This window comes from Gambusia affinis, linkage group LG03 (assembly GCF_019740435.1).
Source record: "Gambusia affinis linkage group LG03, SWU_Gaff_1.0, whole genome shotgun sequence".
In the NCBI taxonomy this organism is placed as follows: domain Eukaryota; kingdom Metazoa; phylum Chordata; class Actinopteri; order Cyprinodontiformes; family Poeciliidae; genus Gambusia; species Gambusia affinis.
Genome location: NC_057870.1, coordinates 6,459,712 through 6,481,793, shown reverse-complemented (window position 1 = coordinate 6,481,793; position 22,082 = coordinate 6,459,712). Strand labels below are relative to the sequence as shown.

The following is a 22,082-nucleotide window of genomic DNA, read 5'->3' as shown; positions in this document are numbered from 1 at the left end:
TAAAAAAAAAAGTTATAACTTTGTTTTCCTTCCCCAGTATTGTGCTTCACTTTGTGTTTAAGTCCTCATAAAATACCTTGAGGTTTGTGGTTGTGAAATGAGTGGAATTTATAGTGGAAGCAATATTAATAAAATTGCAAGGCACTGCAGATGTAGTGTCCTGATTTTACTTTTAGTTTTTAAAAAGAAAGTTCAAATTTTTCAATAGCATACAGAAGATTTCATGTTCATTTTCCCTAAACCTGCCTGTATTACACTACGGAAGAGCAGGACGTTCAGCCGACAATCAATAAGTTTGTTTTATTGGGCTGAAAACAAAGTAATGTATTGTGGACCCCTCTGGTAAGTACTTGTTTATTATTACTTTAATTTTTTTCCCCACTACTGAAATGATTTGTGTGGATTTTGTAAGTAGCTAAAATCTACCAGAAGCCACTGTTTATCTCCCCCATCAGTGAGTTTATCTAAAGAGGCCGTTTCGTCAGGGCACAAGGTCCTACTCATAGCCGCTGGTGTTTATCTGGAGCACACTTTGCATTTGGTTTACATTGCTTTCAGTATTCTCTCCAGTTTTTAGCAATTATAATTGGTTTCCCACAGTCCTCACAGTGGGGACAGGAAAATAAATCTATTTTGAAAATGATATGTTGAAGTTTATGAAGTAGAAACACTGGTAGAAAGTAAGAGTATGGCACCTAATTATCTTCCCTGAAGGCCTGCAGCCATCTTTAAGGTCAGTAATGCTAACGTCAACAAGCTTAGTCGAGACTTTCAACCAGAAACACACACCAAATGATTCCACATAATCACCCTTAAGCATCCAGGATTCCTTCTTAGGTACTATTTAGCATCATAAACGTGTTGTAAACATTGGTTTGGTGGCGCATCACCAGTAGATGGATTGTATTTTTACATGTTTTTGCATTGGAAGAAGGGTCATAGGGTCACAGTTACGAAAGCATTGAAAAACGACTCGACCGCCATCCCAGCTGGAGACTTTAGAAATTAGCGAGAGCGCTGCTTCAAGTGAATCATGGTGCTCTCTCAAAAATCCTGCCAAAACCGTCTGATTTGCATCCTTTTAAAACTCCATACAGACTATCACTTTTACCAAAAAAACAAACAAACAACAAAACAGACATGTGGGGCACAAATTTGTGAAATAAACAAATGAAGTCTCCAGTGATGATGGGTGAATCGCTCCCAAAAAATACAAATTATATATATATATTGCCTTGCAAAAGTATTCCCACCCTTTGGTCTTTGTCACGTTTCGTCACGCTACAACCACAAATTTCTATTAGGACTTTGAAGTGGAAGGAAAATGGTACAAGGCTTTTACAAAGAAAATCTGAAAGGCTGGGTGTGCATTTGTAGCCTTTTCCCCTCCAACCCCACCCCTCCTCAGTCGTTACTTGTAAAACCACTTTTTGCTGAAAATTCAGCTCCAAGTCTCTTGAGTTGCACCTCTATCGCAGTTTACCCCATCTCAAGACTTACATTGTTGCCCGTTGCTATTTGCAGAACATCAAGGTTTTGGTCAGATTGGACGGAAAGCATCAGCGTGCATCAGTTTTAAAGCCTTGCCAGAGATTTTTATATTGGAAACTGGGGGTCCTTTGATCTAAGTAAGAAGGTGTCTACAGGGTATTTACCGTTAAATTTAATGTTGTTCTCATTGGACCAGAACACCTTCTTCCTCCATTTTTGCAGCTCCTCTAAACGATTTGTGGCAAACAGCATTAGCTTCTTTTCTGATTAGCTTTCTCGGAATATTGCTCTATAAACTACACAGTCTCTAAACTTTCTCACAACTTTTCCACCCCGTTCTGACTGATGTGTTCTTGAACAAACCTGTTCACAAAACGGCTAAACAAACAGCTCTGGAAAAAAAACTGAAGAGTCCACTGCACTGAACCCCATTGAAAACCTCATGGTTATCAATGAGGATTTTATCAATAAAACCTCATTGGAAATCAACCAAATACTGATTTCTGAACTCTATTCAGACCCCAGCAGGTGAAGTGCTGGTAATTTATTTGGAGTTGTTTAATTTCAGTTATTATAAGTTATTGGGGCCACAGTCAGTGGTTCTTTTGTCACTATGGAAAAAATGTTGGATGCGTTCATCTGCTTTATGTGTGATGGGATCTGGATTCACAGTTCAACTAGGTGAATATTAACTAAACCGCATAAAAATGTGGCTAAACAGCCTAATGTTAATATGACTATAATTTGACGAGTAGAAACAGTACATGACCGATTTTGTTTGTTTTTTTTTATTTTTTTTTTATTTTGTTGGTCAAAATGACGGAGAACACAAAAGTCTAGCGCGACCTCTGCTTCTTAAGGCACTGAATTTATTGTGGTGGATGGAGTAAAGGGGCATAAGTACAAATGCACACCAGATTTTTCTTTTATTTCCCTAATAATCCCCTTCCTTCCTCTTCTTTAATGCTTTGTGGTTCATCACAAATCAAAGGTTGTAGCGTGACAAAATGTGGAAGAAAAAAATATATATATATTTGTATATATTTTATACGAATACTTTTGCAAGGCACCACAAACCAGTTGTGCTTTTCTGACCTCATAGAGGGCAAGAGTGTGTGTTTTCTGCTGGGATGACTCTTGGTTCTCTCTTGTCTTTAGATACCAGCCTGTTGATATCATTCAACCAACCAATCATGTATTGCCAGCCTCATTCGGGGATTCTGATTGGCACATTGTCACAGGCAACTCTCTTACCACCACCAATGAGTCCCCACGTAGAAAACCCTCACAGCATGAGCTGGAGAAACAGAGAATGCCAGGTGACTATTTTCTTTCTTCTACCCTTGTTGTGAAGACTGACTGGGCGCTCGTGCCTTTTTTTTTTTTCTTGTGTCCTCCCCCCACCCCCCCTGAACCCCCAACTCCTTTCCTTTCCCTGCCTCCCATCTTTTTTTTCTTTTTTTTTCTTTCCTTTCCTTTTTATTTTCTTTCTTCCTTTCTTTTTTTTTTTTTTTTTTTTTTGTTTTCCTCGCTCTCCTTTCTTGCAGAGCATGACCTCCTGAGGCAGGAGCTGAACAACCGCTTCCTGGTTCAGAGTTCGGAGCGGGGCCGGGGGCCGTCCGCTTCGCCGCTGGCCCCCGTGTCGCTCCTGAGGGCCGAGTTTCACCAACACCAGCACATGCACCAGCACCAACACACCCATCAGCACACCTTCACGCCCTTCCCCGCCAGTCTGCCCCCGGCCGCCATCCTCACCCCGCCCACCGCACCCCCCATGGTGCGTACCCAAGCCAGAAATGTGAGGATAAGTAACAAGAAAAGCCCCCACAACCCCCCCGCTTCTCCCCCCCTTCCACCCGTAAACCTCCGACCGACTCACCTGTCGCACCTCCTCGAATCTCCTCTTCAATGCGCTCCTCTTTTTTTATTATTATTATTATTATTATCTTTTTCCTCAATTTTTATTTTATTTTTTTTTTACCAGATAACGTCCCAAAGCTCTTATGAATTGCACATTTCTCCCTGCTTTCTTTCAACCGTTCTCCCCGGAACGCTGTGTTCTTTCGATTAAAAATATTCCAGAGGAACTTTCCCGAAGAACGGCACGCCCACGGCAGCGCCGCGCTTTTACACAACTCCACAGGCTAATTTCATTTAAACCTTCGTCTTCCCTCTAACTTACACTTAAGATTTTTGCAGATCAAACAGCAGAAATGCCCCGAAGGCGTTTTTTTTTTTTTCTTTTTTCTCTCTCTCAATTGTTTGCATATGGAAGCGTTCGCAAAGAGCAACGAAAGCCCCATTAAACAACTCTTTCTCCCTGTGTGTGTGTGTGTGTGTGTGGAAGCGTTCCTGCAGATTACATGGTTTCTATGTGGGGGGAGGGGGAATTAATTTCTGCTTTTTTCCCCTCTTGTATGTGTTTGTGCATTTATCTCTTTAGTTTTAAATTCAAAGCTTTGCTCTCAGTCAAGATGACTTCATTGCAGATAAAGGCTGATGACATCACCGCCAAACTGTTTTGATAACTTTTCTAATTGCTTCCTTGCCTCGACTGCCATCAATTCAGAGAGAGAGAGAGAGAGAGGGAGGTGGGGGCCGGCGGGGTTGCAACACTGGCAGCTCTCAGATTATAACTGTTCATTCATCATTTCCAGCACACAGCCGATCTGTGGCAGCCTTCTCAGATGGGTCCCCTGTTTGTAGCTTTTCGGCATTAGTTTAATAGATATAATCCATCACTCTGTGACCTTCTGATTAAGAGCCTGTGGTCCCATTAAGGCCTCTTACAAAGATTATTCCCATCCTGTACATTAGAAATCAAAGTGCTGGTGTTTGCGCCGCAGACTCAGGATAACTACAGAGGGAGCGTGCGGCAGGTTTTCCTGAGCCAACATGCTTTTTTTTTTTTCTTTTTGTCTTATTATTTTGTTATCTGGTCTGCTGCTCATTCCTGACATGGTTTGGAATCATGGTGCAGTTTGCAAGTCATCCCTTTGATCATGAAAGGAGTGATTTTTCTTTTTCTTCCCCCCAGGTTTCATTTTATTACACCCGACAAATCATTATTTCTGTCCTTTCTCATGGAGAATTAACTTTTTGGTTTTTTGTTTCACTTTGCTCCGAAACATTGTTTTTATTCCCTTTGACAAGATTCATGATGATGTCATTGCTTTTCTGCGAAAGGACAGAAGCAGTATTTCCTCATTGTGTTCTCTCTCTCTCTCTTATTTTTTTATTTATTTATTTTAATTTTGTTGTTGTTGCTTTTTGTGTTCTCTTGATGCCCCGAGTCAATTAAACTAGCCTTTGGCTAATGGCTGTAATTAATGAAATTATGAAGCTTCTATGTTTGTTTATTGCTTTACGCCCTCAAGCAGCTGGCTTGCCAAATGGTAGCAACGGCCGACCCCCCTCCCCACCCACCACGTCTTTGAACGAGGAGTCTCCCGAATTGTTATAAGATGGAAGTATTAAGGTTTAATTAGGCAAAGATGTTTGCCATAAATCTGTGACAGCTACCATAAATTATAAAGGCCAGACTTTGTGTTTTCCTTTTTTTGTCTTCTTTTTTTTTTTGCCTTTTACAAGGCCATAAAGCGTCCGGCATTCTTTTTCAGTGTCAAACATTAAACAAGCTTCACCCCTCAGAAATGCAGAGCAGCTGTTTAATGAGCTCTGCTTCCCTCCCCCGCCCCTCTGAATCGACCCCCGCAGACACAGCTACGGCTGCGTCTGCTCTGCCGCTTTCGGTTCAGATGTGACGAGCCCCTGCGACAGAAAACAGAAAAAAAAAACGAAAACTCCCGACCCGACCCTGGAATCTGATCCGTAGCCCTTTGATTTAACGATTTGAAATCCTGCACGCCAAGAGGGCTTTACAGAAGCACTCTCTAAAAGTGCCTGCAAACGGCTTGTATGTTTGCGGGATTCGCATTAGCTGCCGCTTCCTGTAATGAGCAAATTTCAAAATAGCAACCAGGGTTGGTGTGCGCCAACCAAAACACAAGGACCACCATTCATGTGTCCCCCGCTCGGCTTCACATGCGATCGGGCCACGATTGGAGACATTTTATTTTTCCAGCATAACCACAGACTTTATTTTAGGTTGGTTTTTTTTTTATGCTAAAATCCGTCTGATTGGCTCAAGCCGTGACACAGGAAGGGTTTCTTCACTTCGCGTCCTCCGTGAAACGTTGTCAGTTTTGTGCTGATCTAGCCTAAATTGACTCCTAACCATTGCAAATGGCTTCATTTAGTTTCAGTCAAATGAGACTCATGCTGCTCATGTAATCTGCTCATGATGTTGTGCACAGACCTGCTTTTTGACCCAATTTAAGTTGAGATGTGCTTTTTCTAACGCTGGGGGAAAAGCCGAAGCTATTCCCTTTCTGTGTTTATCAGTAGTGCATTTTGTCAAAAAAAAAAAAAAAAAAAGTATTAAAAAATATATATGTTGTTTTTTTCTTTAAATATTACTCTGGCTTCAAAATACTTTGATCCCCTGTTCTTTTAATTAGAAAATCAAGCTTTGCCATGTTGCATAATGAAATATGTGGCCAGTGCAAGCTAGCTGCTTTACCTCAGGGCTTTTTTATCAATATTATTACGGAGATGTGTCTGAATTTGACCAGCTGCACATGTTTGTCATGTTTTGTACTGTAGCAATATCCGTGTGAGACGCTCCCTAATTCTGTCTTTCTCTTCTTCTCCTCCAGTTCGATAAATACACCCCCAAACTGGACAATCCGTTCATCAGACATTCAAACGTGAGTTTCCTCTGTCATTCAAATGTAAATTTGTGTTTTGCATTTGGCAAATCAAATATTTGGCATATTTGAATGTTGCCGTGGGGGCGTTGATTGTGGCCATGGCTTTGCGTGTGCTGAATCGCTCGCGTCCTGTATGAGCCTCTGTATGAGTTTGTGTTGTTTATTTTTTTTTCTCTTTCTTTTCCTCCCTCCATCCCTCCCTTTGTCCTCCCCAGTTCTTCCCGTCCTATCCCCCGACCATGCCAGGCATGCCCCCGCTGCTCCCTCACTCAGGACCCTTCAGCTCGCTGCAAGGAGCCTTCCAGCCTAAGGTCAGACCCACATCCCCGCCCGTAACCCACGGGCTACAAAACAGGCCGGGAATACCAGGAAGCATGCACACAAACTCGCGACTGCATAGTTCCGAGAGTTAATGCATGGGTTTTCACTTTATAGAGGCGCTATGCTAACACAACAGGTCAACTCAAGAACTACTTCCTTCACGATGCAAAACACGAGCCATAAACGTAGATGCGACCCGCTGTGACCCGTAGATGTTAACAATATGGCTCTGTCTTAATTTTGTTACATTCCTTTCCAGATAATAGAGAGAACTCTGTACAACTACATGGTATTTATGTAGAAATTTTACGCTTAGTTACAGCACTTTTATTTTTCTGTTTCTTAATGTATAAATAGCTATATGTATATTATATTCTATCTTTGTGAGAGTCTGTTTCCTGTTATTGCTTGACATTTTGCTGCTATTGCAAAGAAATTTCCCCATTGTGAGAACAATATAGGATATTTCTATTCAATTCTCTAATACTACTATAACTAAGTCGATGTCAAAACTTGTTCCTAACCAAAGACATCACAAGTCAAAAGGAACAAAAACGCAAAATTCATGGCTGTATTTTGACATGCACTAAACTAGAGTTAATAATTCTCAACATAGTCAACAACACAGGCCAGTTCAAGGACTGCTTCCTCTTTTTAATGCACAATAAGAGTTTTAAACATAGATACAACCCAAAGTGATGGCCTAAATCTGTTTCATCAGACGAGGTCAGACAGGAATTATGGTTTTGTGGTGTTCCTATCCGTTCAATAGAGTAAACTCAGTACTTTCAGTCTTACGAAATGCTTGTGTAACATCACTATACCTAACAGAACCAGAACCAATGTCAAAGCTGAGTCCTGACCAGGTCAAAATAAACAAATTGCTATTCAGTGAAAGCAGAGGGGGAATCAGGGAGGGGATGTGAAGGGTTAGGCAGGGTGAGTCTGTCTGACATATACTCAGAGGCTGTGACCTGGAGGAAGACACCAATCAAAGCTGGCCCAAATCCGCTGGCCCCGGTCCCAGCTGGCTCAGGCACTGAGGGACCCTTCTGTCGAAGACCGCTCCAGATGGTCCAAGCAAGGCTCTTACACAAAGCCCCTGCTAAGTATTCTTGGAGATGAGCTTGAGGTTTTTTTTTGTTTTTTTGTTTTTGTTTTGTTTATATTAGCTTCAGCTATATAGTAGCAGTAATTATGGATTAGGGAGCTTTAGTGTTACTGAGGAAGGCCAGGGTTTGATATTTATCCTGGTGACATAAATCTGGAGGATCACACAGTGATTTTCTTTTCTTTTCTTTTTTTCCTTTGCTTTTGTCACACTTTGTTCCAAAGTCATTGAACCTCAAAGTAAATCATGAAGTTTTATTTCCCAAGTGAATTTTTTTGCAAAAGTAAATGTGAATAAACCATTTGATCAGACTTATTTTCATTTTTGAAAATGTATTAACTGCTGCCTGAATGGCCTTGTGTGTTAAAAATATGTTTCTCGTCTTAAGATAATTTACCTGAAAAAATAGAGGATACAATAAACCAATAGAAGCAACAAAAAAAAAAGTATTTAAAAACAAAAATCCTATTAGGAGCAAAGCCAACATTCCACTTTGTTAGGAGACTTTGAAAAGAAAAATGTGAGAAATATTTAAAGGGAAAATATTTAAAGTGGAGTCTGCTCCTACACCTGCAGAAAGAGAAAAACAAAACAAAATCAAGAAACCATGGTAACAAACAACATGGGCATTTAAAATAATATATTACTCATTATAGTAATATAATGAGTAATGTATATATCATTACTCATTTAAAACAAAAACAAAATAACCAGGAACTGACATTTCAAACCATCTTTACTGTCTTACATCTCTGGTTAGCCTGACTAGCATTTATAGAGCAAATATGTGACTCGGTGTGCTTTTTCCTAGAGAATGCAGACTTTGACATTAGCTCTATGGTTTCCAAGGTTCCTTAGCAGGAAGAGGATGACGGCTCAGTGGTTAAAATAGGTCAACTTTCCTGTTATGTGTTCAACCTTCCAGTTCTGTGTACATCTGCCATTTCACCAATTTGATGAAACATCTCAGAGTTTGGCAATCATTGTCAAAACATCTGATTCAATTATAAAACAACCAAGTATGAAATATATCCAAAAGAGCAGCAAACACTAAAATGTAGCTCTCTGTTTCAGTAGCCTGAATAAACAGCCGACATGCCAATACAATAAATAGTTTTTTGGGTTTTTTTGCTAAATAACTTCTTGATGCATTTGTCATTCGCATTACTTCACTTTCAGATACCTCAACAATGCTTAAGACAGCTAACTTCAGGTCTTCTTTGTCTTGTGAAGCAATCTCTGTAGAGGACAGTGTTGTTGACTGTGTGACCATGAGAGCTCGCTCTTGTGCACAGTTTCATCAGTCAGGGCCGGTCAAACCAAAACATCTGCCACATCTGGTCAAAAGCCTTAAATTTCCCATTGCATTTTCAGTCATACTTTGCAGAAGCTTGAAATTAAAAGCAACAGAGAAGCAGCAAAGCTTGACATATCCACAGAACAGAAAAATGGGCAAAATGATCAACAAGAAACACCGAAGAAGAAATGCACTGATCCACTCAGGGAACACCGGAGCACACCTGCTGAGTTTAAGAAATCCACATTGAGCACGCCTCCATCACAATAATCATCAAAGCACACATTAGGTTGCTAACGTCTTGTTTTTGCCTCTTTTAGTTCTGACTTATTCTGAATACCAAGCATCCTTTCTGTTGTTTCTGTCAGGCTTCTAATCCCATTGACGTAGCAGCACGTCCTGGAGCCGTTCCTCACACACTTCTACAGAAGGATCCACGGGTAAGCATGGCCTCCGTCATTCTGCTGTACTGCTTCTGGTGAACACACCACAAGTGAAACTATCGGGTGCGTTCCGTGTACCTCTGAAGTCGGAGATGGGTTCGAGGTAATAATGTACCGGTTGACATAGTCGGAGAAATCGGGATTTCAACATGGCGGCGTGCAAGTAGACGTTGTTTGCAGTACCGCCTACGAACATCGCTTCAAGCGAACGCCACTTTCTAATTTGCTCAGGTTAAAGTTGCATGTGCTATTGGGAACGTTGATTTTAGATTCACTCTTACAAGTGTGTCTTGTTTCCAAACGTTTCCACCACAGCTTACTAATGTTGATGTGGGGAGCGGCCATATTGAAACGCAAAGTCGGCCATAGAAGTCTTTGCTCCGAATTTTCGACTTCAGTGGGCTTTCCAGTCGATTTTTCTGACTACAAATGGAATGCACCATAAGTCTTAGCATCTTTAGAAACTTGTATTTTATGAGTATAAACATTAAACGTGCTTTTTTAGAATTTGGCATATGTCTATATTTCTGTTATTAATGATCCTCTGTTGTCCATGCAGATGAGTGATCCGTTCAGGACATCTGTTAGGGTGAGTTGACATATTTGTTGATTTATCTAAAGCCCTTTAGTTCTCTGGCCAGGCCACAAAGTCTCATTTACAATCCCAGTCAAACTGAGGCTGGGCTTTGGAGTATTGGGCCTAAAGTACCGTACTGGGTTCAAGCCAGGGATCCATATTTCTAAATTGGTTGACTGGTTCAAATGTCTGACTTCCGCTTTGTTGTCTGGCCAGAAATTTCTAATGCCAGCCTTGATTTTTATTTTTATTTATTTATTTATTTATTTATTTTAGCTAGCTAAATTAAAGCCAGGGCTCTGACTGTAGTTTCTCCTCAAATTTTTTAGAAACCCGGCAAGTGGTGTGCAGTACATGTCCAGATTGCATGGCAGATCTACCACCACCAGCAGAAAATGAAGGTGCGTGAGACGGACCGTTCTGTCTTCCAGGAGATTTATTGTCATGTCAAACCAGACACATAGCAGTGATTGTTAAATAATCACCTACTACACACAGAGATTGCATATGCTAAGAATAAATTACCCACAAACAAGCCGCTGGTTTGAAAAGACTAGGCAGAGCTGGTAACTGATCATCATGAATACTTCGGGTTCACTGTATCTACGCCAAAAATGTAAACCAAAATAAAAATGATCTAAATGTTTATATTTAAAACTGGAAACACCAAGTATTCCTTCTTCTAATGATTATAATAATATTAATATCACTATAATATATACACAATATAACTACCTTTTACCTTTTAACGTTAGAATAATGTAATGTATTCTAACATTATCGCCTATAATAATTTTATCTGGAGTTTATTTTTTGTTGTTGTTTATTAGTTAGATTTTGATTCAAAGGCTTTCTTCGGGGTTTGGACCTTTGTCATCCAGGATTTCTTGCTCCTGATCAGCTTGCATGGATGGTTTGACGGAGCTAGCCAGAATTGGAGAAACGTAGCGAAAAACGAATAAACCGCCCGCTGTGTCACTGGAAATGCCTCGCTGGCCTAGTTTTCTTTTGTCTGACTGTCGTTGTCTCTGCCTCTTTGAATTACAGCAGATGCAGCTCGACCCTCACAAGCTAGACATGAACGGGAAGCTGGACCTGTTCAGTCGACCCCCGGCCCCAGGAGTCTTCCCGGGGTTCCCCTATCCTCACGACCTGGCACGGCCCCTCTTCCCCTCCACAGGTCAGCTGGTTTCCTAAAGCCCAAATGTAAAAATCACAAATGATCTTATTACTGAAGCTTTTCTGCCTTTATGCAAATAAGAATTTCTAATTTCATTAAAAAAAATTTTAAAAAAAAGGAAGCATCCTGATGAAACGGAGTGGGTATTTTTCCTCTCGTGTAGTGTTCGGTTAATTATAGGGCTTTTTCAGCAAATGTTTTGCCAGTAAAGGAAATCAGATTTGTCTATGAATATGCATGACTCTCAGTTAGGTAATTGACTGATTTGCCCTGCGTTGGGGGGAGGAGGGGTACAGCAGAGAGGAGAATGCCCTTTGACTGGTAATTATGCCGTGGTTTGTCAGAGGCATTCATATAATTGGCTCTTTCATTAACAATTCATGAGATGTGGTTGATAGTAACAGTGTTTTGTAAAAGAAGCCATTTAGCTGCGCATTCAGAAACTGACCTTGCCGTGCCGCTGTAGGTTCAAGCACAAACGCGTTACCGCGGCAATAAAAGGGAAATGTGAACGGCAGCCCGCGTCTACTCTGTGTTCAACATGTGTGTGCATTCATTCACGTTTTATAACTTCTTAGCGTAGGAGCATTTAAAAGAACAGATCGAGATGTTTTTCTTTTTAACGCGTTTCTGCGGAGCCGTTCTCAGTAGTCAATATCTTACCTGCACTGAACTCCTTTGGTGTCTTCGCTTTGTGTAAATGTAGGTCTTAAAATAATTCTAATCTGAAAAATTACACAATTGTATATGCAAAAGCTTCTTTTTTTTTTTTACTTTGTTACCATTATTATGTTTGCATTATGTTATTACTTACAAAGAAGCTGGTAAATGTGTGAAGATAAGTGGAAAATGGAAAGGAACATGTAAGGATTGTTGCTAGTGCACCACTGTCTTTTTTTTTCTTTTCTTTTTTTTTTTGCTGAAAAAAAAAAAACATTAGGATTAAACCCCTATTACGTTTTTGAGATTGGATTTTAAATCTCCAACACCAGCTAACCTACATTTATACTAAAAAAGACTTGTTTTTTGGAGAGTTTATTAGAAATTAAATTGCCACTTTACTGAATAATGAGTGTGTCTGTGTTGATAGGCTCTGCACACCCAGCACCCTCTCCGTATGGCCCCGCCCCCCACCCCAGTGGCTTCCTGCCTCCGAGCCATTTGGCAGGTAAGTGTAAGTAACCACATATTCACAATTGTTTGACCATATATTTCCTCTTTCTCTCCATGCATTCTCTGCTCATTCTCCCCGTTTTTTGACTCATGTTTGAACACGGCGTAAAAAAAAAAAAAAAAAAAAAAGCCATCACGGTGTCATTCAAATCCCAGATAAATAAAGTTTGGATCTCAGGTTCGTTTTTTAACGATCCCGTTTACCACGAGCGGCTGTATATTTTTTAAGGAGACACATAGCTGGTGGATATATCTGGTACAACTCCTTCTGGGCTCATAGTCACAGACGTGGCCTCCAGACAGAGACGATGTTACACTATTTTCTGTGGAACATAAATTTTGTCTTTTACGGAAACAGATTGGATTTTACATTTATTGTATTTCATATATTTTCTTTTTTTTTTTTATTACAGAGAGCTTATTTGGACCTAGAGTTACCAATTAATTTAATTCAATAAACTGAAAATCGAATACATTTTTATCTGAAGAAAAAAAAAATAGAATTAAAAGAAACATTCTAATAATTTCCGCTTTTTTTTTTTTTTTGATTGGTTATTCATTTAAAATAGACTGATAAATGTTATTCATACGTTCCCCGTCCACCCTTCACCCCCTGTCAGGCTGCTACACTGAAGTCAATCATTCACCAGATTTTCAGTTTAATTAGCTCTCAGTTTCCCTGTCCAGCACCGGACCACCATCAACATTGCTCCAAGAAATTCAAACTAATCAGGGAGATTTGTCCCTCTTGCCCTATCCAGCTCCAGTTAGTGCCAGTAAATCCTGCGTCCTGGCTGCCATACGATTTACCAGGCAGGGAGTTAGGATGGAAGTGCTAACAAAAAGAAAATAAAAAAACAAAAAAAACAACTCGCTTGTAAGAGAAAAGCTGAGTAAAACGGGTTGGTGTCGGGGTGAGTACTGCTAACCGGCTCCCCCTCTTGCTAATCCCTGTTTGGCATTTTGCAGATCCTTTCAGTCGCTCCAGTTCCTTTGGCGGCCTCGGCAACCTTTCAACCAGTGCCTTCGGAGGATTAGGCAACCCCTCGCTTGGTAAGCGCTGCCCGGCTCTCTCCTCCTCCACCGGCTTCCCCTCTTCTCAGTCGGGGCCCTCTGTGGCCAGAAGCACAGAACAGAGCAGAGCAGAGCAGGACAGCGTTAGGCGACAGGGAGAGCGAGGAGGGGAAGGCAAAAAGACATTTAGCTCTAGTTTCTGTGTCAAACCAAAAAAAAAACCCTGGCCCTGGGAGATCCGACAAAACAGTACAACACACAGCAAAGCAAAGCTCCTCCCTGCCTCCACTTCATCCATCAGTGATGTTTCCAACAGCCTGGCTTTAATCTGACTTCGCTTCTGCCAGCAGGCGCTCTTAGGTTTGCTGTTTGGTGACAATTCATCTATTAATTATTCGACATGCCCCCTTTTTGCATCTCCATGGAGGGGCTTTCTCTTTCCTCCCTCTGCATCCTTCCCTCTATGCTTTCCTCTCGTTTTCATTATCCCTCCTGTTTCTGTGTGCCAAATCACTCACCCTGTTGTGAAAATGGGATGTGATTGGACTAGACATGCTGTGGAATGCTAAGGTCTCCCTTGGCTTTTCACAGCTTTCTTCTCCAGAGGGCGAGTGAGTCTCCTCTGTTCATCCGGTGCAGAAAATGGAGAGGGGGGGAGACATGCGGGTGTTGGGGTGGGGGGAGAAGCCCTTCAGTCCCAAAGCAAAGCCTGTGTTGCGGGGAGCCATTAACCTCTAACTCTTCCAAGCAGCTTCGGGGAGAGAACCTCAAGAGACAAAGACAAAAGCAGCTTTTGTTGTCGAGTCTTTCTCGTCTTATGTGTCCTCAAGAAGGTTTTGTGCCCAATTAACTGAGAGAGTCCAATGTCTGTCTGCTTTCTTTCTTTCTTTTTTTTCCACCATCAGGGTCCAATAGTGTGTTTGGTTCCAAGGAGGGGCCAGGAGGACTGCCCACTTTTGGCAGCCCCCACCACGACACCTGGAACAGGCTGCGACGCACACCGCCATCTTTCCCCACTCCGCCGCAGTGGCCCAAAACCGGAGAGGCTGAGCGAAGCAGTTCCGCCAACAGCCACGACCGAGAGCGAGACAAAGAGCGAGAACGGGACAGAGAGAAAAGAGACTCGTCCATCGGGAAAGAGGAGAAGGATAAGGACAGGTGGGTAGAGGATGGATGGGTTTTGTTTTCATACACTTGGGACATTGTTTATATCAACATTAGATATTGATGTAACCCTCTAAAATACTATAAGTTTTGGGTTACCAGATCAATCCCCACTTTGTCCGTCTTCAACATTTTGTCCTTGCACAAGACACTTCCCTTGCCTGCTGGTGGTGGTCAGAGGGCCTGATGGTGCCGGTGTGTGCAGCTGTGGCTACTGCCCGGTAGCTTGCCACTATCAGAGTGTGAATGTAGTGTGAAGTTCCTCTGGGATATCTGGACTTGATAAAGCGCTATACAAGAACAGGCCATTTACCATTTCCTTCTAGACGATGGAAGAGCAACTGGATCTTGAAAAATGTGAAACTCCAGCTATTAACCCTACGTAGTGTCCATGTAAAGTGATTTGTAGTTGCCTCCTATATGTAAATAAGCTACATCACAAAGCAAACTAAAAGCAGATGTGTGAAAAAAGTTGACAAAAAGAAATTGGGAGAGTTTCTCTAAGCAAGGGCTTAGCAGATTGTAGAGGTGACTGAAATTCAGAGGCAGAATGTAATTAAGATGAAGATAAAGCTAGAGGAAGATGATTGTTTTTAGGGGAGGGGGTTTTGAAAAACTACTTTGGAGGCAGAATAGTATCATGTGATTGAAAAGAATCTGCTTAATATAATGTGCTGATTCAAGAAATTGTTCCGTTGTACCTTTACAGGGACTCCGTGGATCGCAACCGCCACTCTAACCGCTCTTCTCCTGCCTCGGCACCAGTCAGCTACCAGATCAGCAACCTGATTCGCTCAAACAGTCAGAACTCCAGCGATTCAGGTCGGCATCACAGCGGCAGTGCAGACCGCGTCCGGGAGGCGGAAAAAGAGCTGCTAGAGCGCCAGAGGGAGTCCTCTCTAGCCGACATAAAGGTAAAGGAGAGCCGCTCGCCGGGGAAGGAGATGCTGGAGAGGCGGACCTCAGAGGACTCCATCAAACCCACGCAGCGTACGCCTTCGCCCTACTCCAAGGCCATGATCAATGAGCAAAGCATGAAGCTAGCCGGTGGGCTCCCATCTGCGATCAAGGACATAGAGAGAAAGGAGCCCCCGTCCGCAGAGCTCCTCCACAAAGTGAAAAATGACATGAAGATTAAGGAGGAGAGAAAGGAGGAGCAAGAGGTCATGGTGGTGAGTTCAGAGCCAGCTCCCCAACCTGCAGTACAGATCCTTCCTGCACCTGTCAGCCAACCAGGAAACCCTCACCACCACCACCCACCGTTGTCACAGCAGCCTCATCTTCCCTCGCCCCGTGGCAATGACATCCCGACGCCGGGCCTACACGGTGTCCCCATGTCACACTCTCTTCCTCTATCCATGAGTGCCATGCCTCAAATGGGCAGCCTCAACGTACTGGACAGAGCCCGTATGGCTCCCTTCATGGGGGTGAGCCCGCTGGCAGGACGAGAGCGTGTGCCACACACCGCCTTCCCCTGGGATCCGCTTCGAGAGGCCTACCGCAGCCTGGACCTGCAGCGGCGCATGGACTTCCAGCTCAGGGCCGAGCAAGGACACCGCTACCCCAGCATGTACGAGCAGGAGCGCGCTTACCGCGAGCGGGAGGCTCACGACTACTCTCACCACGAGCACCTCTTGGAGGTGCGCAGGGAGCACGAGAGGATGCGACAACAGGCGGAGGAACGAGAACGGCTCCACCTGAGGGAGGAGCTTGACAGGGCCCGCCTCCATCAGCTACACCAGTCGCCGATGGAGGGCCATCTACCCCACATGCCCCCCTTTATGCCACACTTAGGAGGCATGCCATACCCAAGACTTAGCCCCTCTACAGGACACAACGGTCCTCTGAACAGAACGCCCCCTACCGCCGCATTAAGCGCACCCCCGCCTCTTGTGCCAGCTGGCAGTGCCCGGCCAGCCTCACCCAGGAGGACTACCCCCCTGACCACCACCCAGGACCCGAGGGACTATTCCCCGTCTCGCAACCCCAAAGAAGTAGAGGCACGGTAGTTTCTGGAAACTCGACGAGCCTCACTTCTGTTTTGTGGAATACCGTGATCAAAGATGCACTGCTCCTTCACCAGAGAGGAGCGAACCTCCCCGAGGGAAAGGGTATGATTGTACAAAGTAAAGGTGTGTAAGGCTGATAAAGCACATGCCATGGCTATTTTTAGTGGACTGGATGTTCAATAATGTCGGTAAAGATGACACAAAGGTGTGGATGTTTATTTCCGACTTAAATATTTGATAATTATTAATATATTAATCCAATACCTTATTTCTGCTTTGTGCCGAAAGGAAAGGTCCTAAATAAGTTTGTACATTTCCTATCTTTGTTCCATGTATAGATATGATTTCTATGAATTTTATGTACTTTGTGCATTAGTCTTGCCTTTTACAATATTTATCCCAGTCTATTGTGAGACATATCCTTTATGATAATGTAAAGACTTGACTTTGGATTCAACCATCAGTAATTTAACCTCATGGTACCTGGATATCCTCAATGATGACAATGTACAATGCTACATTATCAATTTATTTTGTTTATTTGGTTTGCCTTTGAGATATGCAGATAAATATATAAATATATATATATATATAATTATATATATAATGTTTGTTCAGTCTCTGTAAAGAAAACTGATGTAAATAACCTGTTAATATACTTTGCTGCAAGATTGCGTTGTAAATTTATTAGTCTTTTTAACCATTTCTAGAAAAACTAAATTAAATGAAACAACGTGGCATCACCTGCCTGTTGAAAATCATGGTGTCAAACTGCCGGCCAACCAATGGAAGTCACGAATGGAGGGTGTTGTACGGAAGCCTAGATGGATCGTTTGCAATCTATGCAAAGCAGCACACAACACCCTAACAAAACAAAATCTACTGGAACAAACTGACAATACTGGAGAAGCTGAGACAAACTTGGATTTAGCACATGTTCATATGTACCAATGAAAATCATCTGGATTATTCAAAGACTTCCAAGTCAGAAACTGGACCAGCTCCAAACAGAAAAGGACACTGTTGGGTGGACATCAAACGGACTTTATCTGTCAACCTTGTGGTGTTGTGCAGTTGTTTTTCTTAGACTCTTGTATACAAAAACAGTAGAGTTTTAGGCGTGGAAAAAAAAAAAGAAAAATGAACATTCATGGTTTAAAATGTACGGAATAAAGTTTGGACCTAATGTCAAACACTTCCGGTCTACCTTTCGTGCCGCTGTAAAGACGAGCAGCGAATCCGTCTGCCGGTCAAAGCTACCGAGTGGTATTTCAAGATGAGATTGATAGTTTTGCCGATAATGCTTCTGCCTCCGTTTTTTCACAATTCAGCGCTTTCTCATTTTATATCAAGCTATTACTTCAAAATCATAAAGTCAACTGAGCTGCGGCAGCCAAGTATAGCCCTCGCCATCAGATCATTTGACCATAATCTGTCAAACATGGGCTGCAGAGCTCTTCGTGGTGGAATCAATGGGATTGGGCCCAGGCAATACAGGGTGGACTAATAGAACATTGATTTTGTATGAAAGCGGGTTTTGAGTGTTTGTGTTGCAGGTAACCGGTATTGACTGGCAGCCCAGCGGCATATTGACCTGCGGTCTGGACTCATTACGGGGAGCAACGCCTGGGAGGAAGGCTATCGGATGGCGGGGAAGAAGCTCCCCCTTCCTCATGCGTGCCACTCATCTGCTTTTCTAATGAGGCCGGAAGGCTCTCCGGAGTGAGTCGCAGAGGGAGTCCTGAGGTGCCCCCGTCCTGTTATCGACAGGGCATTGGCTGCGCTCGCCGCCTGTCCAGAGACGGCCAATTCATCCTGATAATGCTTCGACTACTCATCTCGCCGCCCGGCGCTCTGCGCCTCACAATCCCGTGCCATGGTAGCAGCCCCGTAATGACAGCGTGGATCAAACCGTGGCCAGGTCATTAGGGGATGTTATTGAAAATCAATTGTGCTCCCGTGTCTCGCACACTCCAACAGGGTTTTTTTTCTTTTCTTTTTTTTTTTTTTTTAAATGGCTCCTTGAAAAGACTGTTTGCCAGAATGTGGCTGGTGTATTGGGAAGGCTTAAATCACTATCACTTTCAATTTAGACTCCTGGTAATTGAACCACATATTCCTCATGTGGGTAGCATCTGTCAGAGGCCGGCCTCGCATTAGCACAGAGTGTTGTTTGACCCAGGATGACGAAAAAACAACAAGGACTGTGTCTAGCAAAAGTATTCATATGCTTTGTTATATTACAGCCCCAGCATGCAGCTGTACAGACTCATTCATTGAGTTAGGATGTTATTGAAATATCTATTTATTTCAGTAACTCCACTACACTTTCAAGCAAAATTACAAAACGGCGCAACCCCCCCCCCAAAACACTTAAATACATAGCAGTGGACATAAAAACGCACAATAAGCATAAAACAGGACATTATTTGTACTTTAGAAGCTGTTCTGAGAAGATGCATGTTTGCATGAGATGATGTTTTTAAAAACAGAAATGATGGTCTAATTGAAATACCTGCTTAATGGTTGTTTTCAAAAAGTACTTTTAATCTGACAAACAAAACTCAACGGGATGCATATTTTTAATTTATTGAATATGACTGTAAAGTGTCAGAAAACTGATATGTGGTTAATAATTTAGTTTCTCCATGCTTTATAATTTGGAACAGGCAAGCTGGTATCAAAAAAATACAAATGCTTACCACACTTTTTAGATAAAAAAATGAAAAGGAAAACCATAAATCATTGTGTTTCATCTTCACATAAGCGTTTTTCCACCTCTGGTCATAAAATCCAGATAAAATTCCCTGAAATTTATGATTATATATATATTTTATTTTTTTTATTTATTTTTTTCCTGTAACAAAGTGTTTACCAGGTGAGCTTTGGCGTACAGGAACACACTCGATCAGCCTGCCTTGTGTTTCAGTTGTTTTTACCGCTGCAGCCCTCCAGAGATGAAAAGCTCCATCAATTTCACTCATCGTCTGGCAAGGTCAATTTATTTCAGCACACAGTCTATCATCAGATGGGAAACAATTGACACCTCGCCTAACACATCCAACCTAAGGTGGATTATCAGAGCGTCTGCAGTTGTCACTTTCTTTTTAGAGTCATTACTCATGTGTGGAAGCGGTTTTTTAAAGACTGGACTTTACACAATTTTTTTCTTTCCTCATTTGTCATTGATGTTGATTGTCGCTATAACAGGATTTCTTGTTACAGTGCCTTAGTGAGATAGAGAGAACGCTCTTTTTGGACAATATTTTTTTATTTTTCTCATAATCCCAATTAATAGGATACAGCGGCATTTGAGGTAAGACATTGTCTTATTGTTCCAGTAATCCTTTTTTTTCTTCTTTCATTTATCTGAGAGAAACCTCGATGCTGTGGGTTTAGGATTGAATTTTCATGGTCTCAAATAGCTCCAAAAAAAAAAAAGGGCCTGGCACAGAGCTGCACCCCAGATTTAACGAGCAGTGGAACAGGCCAGAGGGACTTCTTACGGAGCACAATGGCAGCTAATAACATAGTGCCAAGCTAATAGGATGGGCAAGAAATGAATGGTTCGGTCCAAGCTTCTTTTCTCTGTCCTCCCCCGGCTGATAAAACATGTATGAAAGCCTTTCTGAGCCACCGTAGCCTATAGTGGCTCCCTTGACTTCTTTCCCCCCAGCGAGACTTAGTGCATTATTTCTCATTTGAAAGCTGTTTTGAAATGGAAATTGCTAATGAGGCGGGAGGCCCCGGCCATGATCCGCATTTTTTCCGGGGCCTGGTGATTTGGGAGGTGGCGGCGGCTCTTCTCAAGTGTTCAAGCCTGTCTGTCTGTCTGTCTGTCGGGGCCAGCAAACCCTGACGAGTCCACAGCCATTCTGCGCCACTAAACTACATCTGAACGGAGGGAATTTGGTGAGAGAGCATTGAGTCGAGGAGGGCTCTGGCGGTGGCTCGCTGTCACACTTCTTTCTTTGTGAGTGCGTGTTGTTTTGACCGCCTAAAAAGGCTAGCAGCGCACATCCTTCATCTTTTTTTAGCCCTCGGTGTCAACTGAGCTGCAGCTGACAGAAGCCAGGCCACTCATTGGTTAAGGAGCTGACTTGGACACGACGAAATGGTGTGAATTCCTTACCCTGGTGACAAAGTGCTGCCTAATGTCTTTGCACCTCTGGGCCTATGACAAATATTCCTGCTGCCTCACAGCGCCACCTCTAAAGCTATGCAGGGAGAAGAGAGCTAGTAGAGGAGGACAGATTTACTGTGCGGCCCCTGCTGGCCCCAATACTAGCACTACACCGCACACCCACTAACCCACATAAGAGCGCTGGTTACAGGAGTGCGAAAATTGGAGAATTCAAACGGTACGGGTTACGTCATCGACTTGCGCCTCTGCGTCGTAACTGCGGCACCCAAAATGGCGAGAATGACTATTAGGGGCCATACTAATAAAACAAATTACGGTATAAAATTGCCAAAATAAAGTCATAAAATTACGAGAACAAAGTCGTACAATTATGAAAACAAAGTCATAATATTGGGAGAAAAAACTTGTGTGAGAAAAAAGTAATCAATTACAAGAATAAAGTTGTAGTATTTAGAGAATAAAGTCATAATATTACCAAAATAAAGTCGTAAACTATTACTTTATTTGCGTACGAGTTTAATCTCATAATATTGTGACATTACTCCCGTAATTTTTTAAAATTCTATTTTGTAGTTTTGGCATTTGCACTGCTATATAAAACATATCATATAACCATAACTAGGGAGTGATTTTAAATGTCCAACATACGTATTTCTGCGTCCCAAAGTCATTTCGTGAGATATGTTTGGTTGTTCAAATGTGTTTTGTTGTGACCTGTTGAACACAGCCAAATTCAATATCATTGATATTCGTACAGTAGAGTGAAAAAAAAAGTATTTCAACACTTTACATTCGAAAACTTTTTTTTTTTTTCAACATTGCCACATTTCTGCCTGTTAATTCAGAACGTCCCATGTAGCAATGAATTGTGGGTGATACACTTCGCCGAAGTCCACTTGGATGCGGGCTTTAGTCGAATATGGATCAAGGGTGCAGGATCACACCAGAGAATTGGGACACAGTGCACACTTCGGCAGGAGCAAGAGTCACTCAGAGGAACCTCAGAAAGCAAACGAGGCCGGCAGAAGCAGAAAAAGCAGATGGAAAAAGAGGAGGTCCAGTTGAAAAGTAGATTTTCCACTTTGATTCAATTTTCAGGATTTTTCCAGCCTTTTCCAGAGCCTCGCAATCTCTCACACTGGCCGTATTATGTACACGAGCCATAAAAAAAAAGAACATTTATGCAGCTGGGTGCATCTGGCACTGACACGCTTTTCATTCAAGGACTCTCAGGATGGCAGCATGCCTAACCCCCGCCACCCTCCCCGTTCCATGTATGGACACCAGACAAAAGCAGACTTAAGGAGTGGATATGCTGGGTAAAATGAGACTCCCAATGCTTTGGTCTTGTTTTAAAATTAGAGAGATTCTGAGGGAAATGTAAGC

The 22,082-nt window shown here is 42.4% G+C and overlaps 1 protein-coding gene across 10 annotated transcripts in view; it reads left to right on the top strand.

Moving 5' to 3' along the window:
- fbrsl1 (fibrosin-like 1) overlaps positions 1–17,745 on the top strand; it is a 348,347-nt gene extending 330,602 nt beyond the window's left edge. For 4 of the 10 annotated variants that reach the window (XM_044112683.1, XM_044112688.1, XM_044112686.1 and 1 more), the window contains 11 exons: positions 3,039–3,289; positions 6,210–6,260; positions 6,479–6,574; positions 9,361–9,432; positions 9,995–10,024; positions 10,342–10,413; positions 11,060–11,192; positions 12,283–12,366; positions 13,335–13,418; positions 14,285–14,537; positions 15,253–17,745. In XM_044112683.1, the coding sequence (XP_043968618.1) occupies positions 3,039–3,289; positions 6,210–6,260; positions 6,479–6,574; positions 9,361–9,432; positions 9,995–10,024; positions 10,342–10,413; positions 11,060–11,192; positions 12,283–12,366; positions 13,335–13,418; positions 14,285–14,537; positions 15,253–16,552 (2,426 nt within the window). In that variant the 3' untranslated portion in view covers positions 16,553–17,745. Of the gene's footprint in view, positions 1–2,649; positions 2,811–3,038; positions 3,290–6,209; positions 6,261–6,478; positions 6,575–9,360; positions 9,433–9,994; positions 10,025–10,341; positions 10,414–11,059; positions 11,193–12,282; positions 12,367–13,334; positions 13,419–14,284; positions 14,538–15,252 lie in introns of all 10 variants that reach the window. The other 6 variants (XM_044112685.1, XM_044112684.1, XM_044112692.1 and 3 more) reach the window with 6 other exon arrangements.
- The last annotated feature ends 4,337 nt before the right edge of the window (positions 17,746–22,082 follow it).